Below are 10,980 nucleotides of genomic sequence, written 5' to 3'. Positions count from 1 at the left end.
GCTCGCCATTAAATCGAACCGAACCGCCAACACCTTTATTAAGCCATGTTGAAATAAATAAAAAAAAGGGTAAAAAAAAAAAAGAACAAGAACAAGAAAGCCAGTAATGAGTGATTAGAGGGAAAAGAGAAAAAAAAAAACTCAATTCAAGATGGAAAGGAAAGAAAAATGCAAAAACCAAAATAAGTGGGGGGAAAAACGAGAGAGAAAATAAAATAAAATAAGAAAGGGAGGCAGGAGTTGAAGCTGTCTCCTGCGGGCGAGACACCCGGCGTGGGGCCCGCTCCACCTGGGGGGGGAGGTAAACCTCTGCAGTCAATATTTCCCCATTTTCCCACGAAACTTTTTTATTTTCTCCATTAAAATAAATCATGAAAAAGGCAAAAAGCGATCTCCAGCCAATCCCAACTCGACACGCCTCTGTCCCACCACCTGCAATTTCAGTCCCTTCTTCCAGTCAGCAATCACCCCCGCCCACTCTCAGATTCCCCCCCACCCTTTTTTCTTTATTTTACTGATTCACTTTATTATTATTAAATTTAAAACATTTTGATTTTTTTTTTTGGTGGGTAAAAAATTTTGATTGAAAATATTCAAATTTGTGCTCTCTTATTGCCCCGTGGGGATTTTAAAAGACTTACCACATATCTTATTTCCTTTAGAGTTAATATCATAAAAAAACTAAACTAATACGTTCATGACAAGTTTATCCTACGTTAATTTTCGTTAATTGAACTAGTATCGTAAAAAACACAAACTTATGAAGTTATGATAAGTGAAAAGTAAAATCCTAAATCGATATATTTGTCAACCATCCACATAAAATCTAATTTAGCAACTTAATTATAAAATTTAACATAAATTAATGAAATGAAAATTTATTATCAGTGTATCAATTTGAGATTTATCAGTTTAGGGTTTTCGCTTTACTTTATTAAATTAAGTTAGCATTTTCGCCAAAAGAAAAACATAATTCCAAAATTACCCTCCTTGCATTTTTAAATAGCAAAAAAAAAAGACAATTGCCTAATATCAATGATAACGACGTAGATATTATAATATAAGAACGAGTTACAGTGTCCGATTTTATATAAAACTAAGCCGACAATCAATGCAATGAACGCGAGTCAATTAGAGCGTACAGAGACCGGTATAATTAAATCGACACGTAACGAACGGATTTTTAATCACGGATAATTTGATATCAGTAAATACATCTATATAATAGCCGAAAAGGAAATTATAATCAGCCCCAGATATTAATTATCGCGGCATCACCTGTCTCAACATGGTTATTTATTTTATTATTTTTATTAATAATATATATATTTTTTGGGGTTTTTGATGGAGAAAATATAAAGTTAAAAAAAAAGGAGGGTCTGGGAAAAGAGCTGGACGCCGCTCACCAGCGCCGTACAAACGCTGAAAGCGGGAGGAGGGAGGAGGGGTGGGGGGGAATAGGGCTGACGTCATCCCTCCTCTGCGCGGGGCGTGGAGCAGTCACATGACCTCCTCCGCCCTCACGTCTAATCAGGCGGCGGCTTCCACGTGCGCTGCTCTGTCCGCATCGCGGCCGTTCGTTTCCCGCGCCGTGCTGCTGCTGCTAGCTGCGTGGATCGGACGGCGGATCGGCGCGTTCGTGGCTTCGAAAATTGCAGTCCGACAGCAAAACGAGTAAAATAAAAAAGGGGCTGGGGGGGCAAAACAGAATTCACCTCTGATTACTCTGGTTTTTGGTACTACCGTTTTGAAACGTTCCACCAATTATTATTATTATTATTATTATTATTATTATTATTTTATCTTTGGCTAATTTTCATTTTGATTTCTCGATTTTTTCTTGAGAGCAAATTTATGTTTTGCAAAGAACGTCCCGCATCACAATTACTTTATAATGTAACCGACCAATCATCCTTCTCACTAAGGCTAAGTATGGTTCTAAAATAGGGAATTGACAACTAAAGACTGATTCTAAAAAATTAGAATCATAAACCACCACTTGATTTCATGAATTCACTTGAAAATTAGACCGTCGACCCGATCCAATTTCCGAGCGAGGTCCATAAAGCTAGTCTCGCCAAACTTCACGTGTTGGCATTATAATATGCAACAAAAAATTATATGACGGAATTACCGCATCAAAGATACTCTCAATTAGAGCTAATAAACCAATAATACTAATACGTGGGGAAGTGTGTAAGCAATAGAGCACACTAAAAAAAAAAAAACTTGTTATAAACGGACAAAAATAAGCTAGCTAATAGCCTAGAAATATAGGATTTTTTTATTTTTTAAAATTAAAAATTAAATATATATGTCTGGTCGAGCACAAGTGGGTGATTCCATACTTGAAACTGAAAATGGAATTAACGCCCACCTATTCCAATAAATTGGAACTAGGGTCTAAGAACCAATGATTCTTGGGCGATCTAATCCAACTCCTGGTGATTCTTTTGCATACCCTTATTTGTTACATATGGCGAGTCTTGTTGTGCTCAAAATCACGCGTATATGAATCTAGCTTTTGATTGGTTAGTCATATCGTATGCCATTGTCATGTAATATACTCATTGAGGTGGGGGCAGGGTGGGGCCAGCTTAGCTATAAGTAAGCGTAAGCAATATGAACCAACCCAACTAGAAACAACCTAGATTTGACGGACCGAATTGGCCAGTTGAATTCGGTTATCAAGAGTGCTAGTCTGAACCTCGATTCCTAATAATAAAATTGGTCTCTTGGCTATTCAGTTTTTGATTCCACTAGATTGCTCGAGAACTGAATCGAGCTGATCGCCAATCTCGATTGGACCGAATCGGGAACCGGTCGCCTGTCGCTATAGGTCGCCGGAGCAGTTAGCAAAGCGGAGCGCGGTGGAAATGGCGAGCGGAACGGGATTCCGGGGGGCATGCCTTTTGAGGATGTTTCGTGCGATGAAACGAGGCTGATTTGCCGTCCCCAGCCGACGATTACGGGTGTGCGGAACTGCACGTGGGCCCCACCCCCTCCCCCCCCTTTTATACGCCCCCACACTCTCCCCTTCCTTCTCTCCCCCACTATTTTTCTCCTCTTCTCCCTCCCACTTCCTCTCTCTCTCTCTCTCTCTCTCTCTCTCTACCCACCGATCGCTGCTGCAGTTCTCCCTCCACCCGCCGCCGCCGCCGCCGCCATGTCGCCGCCGTCGCCGTCGTCGGCGCCCCGGGAGGGCCACTACAGGGGCGTCCGGAAGAGGCCGTGGGGGCGCTACGCGGCGGAGATACGCGACCCCTGGAAGAAGACCCGGGTGTGGCTCGGCACCTTCGACACCCCGGAGGAGGCCGCCCTCGCCTACGACGGCGCCGCCCGCAGCCTCCGCGGCACCAAGGCCAAGACCAACTTCCCAGCTCCTCCCGCCCCGCCTCCCCCTCCGGCCTCCTCCGCCGCCGCCGCCGCCTCCGCCCTCTCCCTCGACCTCAACCTCCCCTCCGACCACTTCCCCACCACCACCCCCGGTGGCCCCCGCCTCGCCCCACCACCACCACCACCACCACCACCACCATCAACACCCCCACCCCCACCCCCACCCCCGCCGGTTCGTCTTCAACGATCTCCTCCCCACCGCGGTCCTGAGCTGCGGCGACGGCGTCAAGCGCGAGGTCACGGTGGTCGGCGGCGGCGGAGCTGGAGGCGTAGGAGTCCCGGTGATCGCGGCCGAAGGCCCCGTCGGAGCGTCGTTCCTGGGGATGCCCACGCGCGGACTGCCCATCGACCTGAACGAGCCGCCTCCCCTATGGCTGTGACGTCACTATCATGTCCCCCTTCCCCCTCCATTTTTCCTTACTCTCATCCTTCTGTAGAGAGCGAAAGAGACAGAGAGAGAGAGAGAGATAGAGAGAGGATGGGCCAAAAAAGAAAATTCGGATGAAATGAAGCCCGTTTCTGTAAATACAATGTTCTCTCTTTTTTTGGAGGTCTCTCTCTTCTCTTCCACGTGGAAAAACGATCGGCGATTTGATTTTTCTTCCTTACTCGTTCCGCTCCGCTACGCTTCGCTTTGCTTACTCAGCTGGAAATCATCTCGCCGCCCCGTCCGGGCGGCGGCCGGCCGGTCGATCGGCGACGCCGGCCGCCGCTCCCAGCAAGCGTGTGCGCTCTTTTTTATAAAATAAAAATTAACATTTAGAAAAAAAAATAATTTTCAGCGAATGGATAGATAGATAGATAGACGGACAGACAGATCTATGGATCCAGCTTCCATGTTTTCTATTTTTTTTTCCATTTTTTTATTATTATTTGTTCCGGCAGTTCGTGTGGTTGGATGTGGGCAGCGCGTGGGGGCCACGCTCGGGCGCAGCGCGTCGTCGCACGTTCCGCGTGATTTGATCTAAATTTCGATTTAATTCCTCGGCGTGACGTCATCGGGCCGGGGCCCGGGGGTGGGCGTGACGCGATGGGAGATAAAAGCGGCTTTAATCGATTTAATTTAATTTAATTCCATTTGTTGATTTAATTAATTAATTGAAAAGAAAAGACGGGGGAGGGGCGCGTTTTGTCAAGGAAATGGGGCGCCGCTGCTCGTGCTGCCGGCTCCGGGTCGCTGTCTCGCGCTCCGCTTTTTCCGCTTTGGAATCCCGGGGCACCGGTTTTCACGTTCGCCCCCTCGAATTTATTGCCACCCACCAAATTTTTTCATAAAAAAAAAAAAAAAAAATAAAAATTTATGAATTTATGAAAAATCTTTTCCAAGCAATCCACCGTCAAATTAAGACAGGACTGATCGCGAGTGACTTCTAATTTTATTTTGTTCAATTAGATCCGTGAACTTTTTTATTTGGTTGACTTGGTCATCGCGCCATCAGCCTCCTCTTCTTGTCCTATATTAACTTTCGAGCCTAAAAGCATATAGAAAATGATTGATGTGGCAATCCATGTCGTCACTAACTCAACACCACTTACGGGAAATCAAAAGAATGGCAGAAGAGACCGTCCTTCAATGACGGAGGTCTGATTGAATATTTGACAGAGGTTAATGGATTGTCGATGCCTCTATCCCAAAATGGTTTTGATGAGTTCAGTCGACAAGGATGATCTCACTGCTTTTAAAGAAAACCCATGAGAAATCAAGCCGAGCCGAGCCAAACCGAACCGAACCAGTCGGGCCACCCCAAATTCGACCCAGCAAGTCCTGATAAGATGGGGCCTTGGAAATCCCTAAATTGAGGGAAGATCGTCAATCTTTCTTCACTTTCTATGATCCTCTCTTCCTCCAACAACCTTTCCAAACTCTAATCACCAATTAAATAACAATAATAATTGCCTCCTCTTAATCACTTGAGACGTGTTCAAACTACCCGCCACAAGCAACAAAGGAGGATCTTGTCCTTTCGCATGACCCAATCTCAGTCCAGTCTAGGCCATCACCCAATCAAAAACTAAATAAATATTTAAAAAAATAAAATAATCTCGGAATATCCTCGCTAATTATTGATCAACGCCAGCCGGTCATGGTATGTTTGGACGGCAGTGGGAATGGAGAAAGGTGGGTCATTTTTTATTCCGTCAATTCCTTTCTTAATCTCTCGGAATATATTTATTAAAAAAATTAGGGGGGAAAACGCCCCTTTTTTTTTTCTTTTTTCTTTTTTTAACTTTTGGCGAGCAAGCAATTTAGTTAAAGAAAAGGACATTGATGGAGATTGTTAGCACAAACCCTATCAAGGCGTAGACGAGTTGTCACCTTTTGGGTCAACAAGCCTCCCTTTTGGGCCTTCAATAATGTGGGGTGGCCCCTCTTTTTTTTTTTTCCGTGGACGGCTCGCTTTTTCCACATTTTTTAAAATGTTGCCCAAAAGAATTATCAAATCTAGTGCCTTAATTTGTATTGAATCTGGTGTTTGTCCCCCAAAATATTCGATCCTCCCCGGGCATAAAAATATTCTCTTAACGAGTAAGGGCAAGAGTAAACTCACACCGGTCAATTCTCACGTATGATCCACCTCAACAATTTAACAGAAGAAAATTAACCAAGGTCAATTCAAGGTTTTAGTGAAAAAAAAATTAATTTTAGATAAATTTATCATAAATATATCAGTTTTTAATTTTTTTGAGGTTTTAACTCTATAAAACAAAGAGTCATCTTACTATTCTATTTCTTTCTCTCCACCATATTTTCTAGATTGGTTACATGGGAATTGATAATTTCATCTTATCCCTCTCTTTTTTTTGTTGAAATCTCTCGCTAAATGTTCGATTTAAAAATTTTGAATCTTTTCTACCTTAGAAGCGAAGTTACCAAAAAAAATATAAAATTGACTAACGCAAAATCAGCTATTACTTTATGGAGAGAGGGGGGGGGAAATTCTAGAACAGAACGGAATGGAACGCCGGATGAGCGGGGGTGGGGCCCACGGGATTATAATGCCGTGGTCCCATTTATCATTATTTAATTCCAATATCTCTTCGCTCAAAAAAAATAAAATCGAATATCTCGTTTTGATTTAATTATTTATCGAACTAATTTATTTAATGCCCTTGAAATATGTCGGAGCATTGTACCAAGCGATAATAATAATAATAATAATAATAATAATAATAATAATAATATGAAAAGAAAAGACGCTGCATACGCCGAATAATAAAATGTAAGAAAATAAATTAATAAATAAATAGAAGAGAAAGAGAGAGAAGTGCACACGTAGCCGTCCACTTTCCCGCGATCGCGTACGAGATTCTTCGCCCGCGTCAGCGGGAAGACCGAGAGACGATCAGGGTCGTCCATCAGAAGACGCGGTAGCGGCTGAAATCAGACGGCCGTCAATTCCCGCGGGGTCACCGCCCACCGTTGATTTTGACCCCGTCGCTCGCTTTCCCTTGGGGACCCCACCGCCCGCCCGCCCGCCCGCCCCCCCCCTCTCCTTTGACTCGTCCACCATGCTTTTACTTTCCACATCTAAAATGGATTTGGAAAGAGATTTTTTCCCTTTAAAAAATAAAATATTAATGTCACCAAAAAAATTTTAATAAAAAAATCACAAAAACTCTAAATTAGTATACTTGAAACAAATTACCTCAAAATTAATTTTTTAACCCTTAAAAATCTTAAATTTGTATACAAATGATAAATTTATTTCAAACTAATTTATGTAAAAAGTAAATATTTTAATAAAAAAAAATCACTTTTAGTATACTTTGTTTTTTTCCTTTCTTAAATTGTAATCTTTTTATTTCTAATTATGGAAATTTTTCGGCTTTGCAGTGATAAATTTAGTGATCACCAAAAATCCTAAATCAGTACATCCATAATAAAATTATTCCAAATTAATTTATTGATCGTAAAAAACTTTAAATCGGTCCACTTGTTATAATTTGCTAAATTGCAATTGGATGACATGTTGGAGGGTATATCGGTTTAGGATTTTACCCTTCATTTAGTGTTGCAATTTTATGATTTTTTGTCGCATTAATTTAATTTAATGAAAATCAACATGGGATGGATTTGTCATCTATATATTAATTTGGGGTTTTGTGTATTTTAAATGTATAATCGAATTTAGTGACGCGATGATTTTTTTCTCAGTGGTTTTTTTTTTTTTTTATGACGTGACAATGGCGTCCATGAGAGAGAGAGAGAGAGAGAGAGAGAGAGTGGGGGAGAAGCAAAGTGCAGCCAAAGCATCGTCGTCCTCTCCTTCTCTGGCCCTATAAAAAAACATCCGAATCCCGCCGCGAAAAGTCGCGATGGCACACGGCCCGCCGAGGCCCCCGCTGTCCACGTGGCGGGAGCGCAGCGGCGCACGGTTCCCCTCTCTCACCTTCTTCCGAAAACGACAAGAGGAGCAGACAAAGGAAGGAGGTAGGGCCCCACCTTTTTTCTTTTTTGGGGAATTTATTTTTTATTCGGTTTTTTTGGGAAGGGGGAAAATTACGTGTCCGTGTTTTGTGGGGCGTTAGACCGCCGTGACGCCTCTGCTGCCGACAGATTCGGTCGTGCGGGGGTGGGCCCCGCCCGGGGGCACGCGGACTCCGTCCTACCGGCGGTGGCCCAGCAGTCTCCTCCGACTCATCACGCGCCCACACGCGCCCACGCGCGCGCGTGGAGCCGCGCGAGGCTTCGGGGGCGGCCGTCCCTGTCGTCCCGCGTCGACATCATGGCCCATCATCCATCATCATCGTTCGGGATCATGGACGGAACTCATGCCGTCATGCATGGGCATGACATGGAATATGGCACCTCATGGGATGCCGGGTCGGTCGTCATCAATCGCCATCGTCCCGCGCGGCGGTCGCAACGCATCGCGGCCGTCCGTTTCGCGGGCGCCGCTGCCGGGTCTTCGACGGCGACGGATGCGATTCGGGGCCCACGGAAGTTTGACCCGCTCTTGACCTTTCCTAAAGCGCGCTCCATTCGTTGTTATTATTATTATTAAAAGCTATTCCTGTTATTATATATAATTTAGGATAGGGACTCTAATACAAAATTTGAGTAAATATCTGGGTTAATATATAAAATGAAAAGTTCTTTAGGTCTTGCTGATTTTCTACACTTGCCAAAAGGCGTGAGTTGTTGTGAGAATTATAAGTAAATTATCTATGTTTCGGTTTGCTCAAATATCGTCAACAATGACGATTTGACGATCGGCCGAAGAGTATTGATTAAAAAAACTGGACCTATGATTGTTGAAGTCATGCTGCAGTCTTTGTACCTAATTTACGGACGATTGAAGAAAGGGACAAGAACTCGGCTTATTGGTCTACCCTTCGAGTCCGCGTGATATGCCGATTACTTAGGACAGTTCGATTATATCCGCAATCCGTATAATGTCAAATAGCAAACAACTATTGAAAAGATACTGATATCTCTATGTCTCGCTTTGATATTCTATACTTGTCAATAGGCACGATCATTGTGAGAGTTACAAGTAAATTATCTATGTTACGGTTTGCTCAGATATTGTCAACAATGACGATTTGACGATTGGCCGAAGAGTATTGATTAAAAAAGCTGGACTGATGATTGTTGAAGTCACGCTGCAATCTTGTACTTGATTTATGGACAAATGAAAGAAAGGGACAAGAACTCGGCTTATTGGTCTAGCTTTTGAGTCCGTGTGATATGCCGATTTCTTGGGACAATTCGATTATATCCGCAATCCGTATAATGTCAAACGGTGAACAACTATTGAAAAGATATTGATATCTCTACGTCTCGCTTTGATATTCTATACTTGTCTAGAGGCATGATCGTTGTGAGAATCACGAGTAAATTATTTATGTTTTGGTTCGCTGGAAGATCATCAATAGCGACTGTTGATCAAATAGTATTGATCAAAAACACCAGACCCGATGATAGTCGAAGTCACGCTGCAGTCCTTATACTTGATTCACGGACAATTAAAAAGCCAAGAAAGGAACAAGAACTTAGTTTATGTGACAGGTGGATTACTTGGGAGAGTTAAATTAGAAATGCAAACCATATAATATCGAACGGTGGATAGCGATTGAAAAGATATTATCGGCATCGTCACAATATACTTGAAATACATAAAAAAAAAAAGCTAACTGGGAAAAACGTACGCCAATGGCAATTTGTACAAAATAAAGGTAGCATCTATCATCGAATCTTAAGTATCGTATAAATTGTATTATCAACGACCATTTTAGGGACACTCGATAAACATACTTTATAAGAAAATTTTCAATATTCAAAACATCAATTGCACGTATAATAAGAAAGTCACCGTATTTGGAAAATTATAAAAACATTGTTTATTATTTTATTTTAAACTCTATTTTTTTAGCTGCTTAAAAAGTGCTGTCGAGGCTCTTATTATCACCAAATTCTTCGTATAGAATAGATGAGTTTTTAACCCAACAATCGATAATACCTTAAAAATTTGCGTGTGCATATATTTACATTGACTAAAGAAAATTCCTTGCATGCACCTTCGATTCCGAGAAGAATAACATATTCGGAAATTCGTACGAATTTGAATCATAAAAATTCGCCAGGCAAGGTGTCCTGTCGTGGGTGTTCCGCACCCATTATTATAAGAAAATCATTAATTAATGATTTATATATCACGTCTGCAAAAAAAAAAAATCATTTTAATACACCAAATTGATATCGACTGTTCTGTCCAGCCGTTCGCATTTAATTTAATTATAAAAAAATTGGAGGGCACTAAATTAAAAAAAAAAATAGAATAGTTGGTCGGATCTTATCGATTATATGCGTGGAGAGACTGCCTCTGGAAGAGCGGCCGTGTTGCTTCTGACGTTTCCCAACTTTATTTTTATTTTTTTAATTTGTACGCCAAAAAAGGAGAATTTTTTTATTTATTTATCGATTTAACGAAAAATTAAATTAATAAAAAATAGGAAATTGCGGCTTCTCAATGATTAAGGGGGCGTTCACATTCCCGTCGCCTCCCATGGTCACGATCTCCCATCTAGAAAAAGGCAAAACGTACTCGATTCATAGTCAATCAATAGGGCCAAAAAAGAAGAAGGGGAACATGGGTAATTCAAAAGGTTATGTCTAGAAGATTTTGGCATGGGACCGAATATTTTTTATTAGGACCGGACCGTCGTACTCTAGTGAAAACGGAGCTTTAACTGACCGGTTGCCGTCTAAATAATTTGTTTGGGAAGAATATATTAATTGGAATGAGGATTTTCACAGATTCGATTCGGGAACTGGACAAAACCTCGATCAATTTCAGATTGGTTCGTACTTTAACCGCTTTGGTTCTACGATAAAAGGGTTCAAGAATCGACTTTGTTCGGTTCGATTCCCATTTGGGTCGAATCTACTTGAGTTGAACCGATTTTGAATCAATTTATAATCGACCTGGAACTCTCATATTTAAAACACTTTTCACCTTTTTTGGTCTCGTATTTGTTTTTATGATGGAAAATTCTTACATGATGAATACAAATAAATATGCTTAATTTTCACAAGAAAAATTTAAAACAAAACAAAGGGTCAGCTGGTTCTTGGGTCAA

At 41.8% G+C, this 10,980-nt stretch overlaps 1 protein-coding gene across 1 annotated transcript; it reads left to right on the top strand.

Moving 5' to 3' along the window:
* Positions 1 to 3,063: 3,063 nt before the first annotated feature.
* On the top strand, positions 3,064 to 4,000 carry LOC120293551 (ethylene-responsive transcription factor ABI4). Its single transcript, XM_039313220.1, has one exon. The coding sequence runs from the start codon at positions 3,167 to 3,169 to the stop codon at positions 3,899 to 3,901; it is 735 nt and encodes a 244-aa protein (XP_039169154.1). The 5' UTR covers positions 3,064 to 3,166; the 3' UTR covers positions 3,902 to 4,000.
* The last annotated feature ends 6,980 nt before the right edge of the window (positions 4,001 to 10,980 follow it).

The sequence above is a fragment of the Eucalyptus grandis genome, chromosome 5, assembly GCF_016545825.1.
Source record: "Eucalyptus grandis isolate ANBG69807.140 chromosome 5, ASM1654582v1, whole genome shotgun sequence".
Classification (NCBI taxonomy): Eukaryota; Viridiplantae; Streptophyta; class Magnoliopsida; order Myrtales; family Myrtaceae; genus Eucalyptus; species Eucalyptus grandis.
Note: the sequence above shows the minus strand (reverse complement) of the source record. Positions and strands in the feature narration are given on the sequence as shown.

What these genes read in the sequence shown, in the direction of transcription:
- LOC120293551 (XM_039313220.1), top strand. Translation starts at nt 3,167, where the DNA reads ATGTCGCCGCCGTCGCCGTCGTCGGCGCCCCGGGAGGGCCACTACAGG.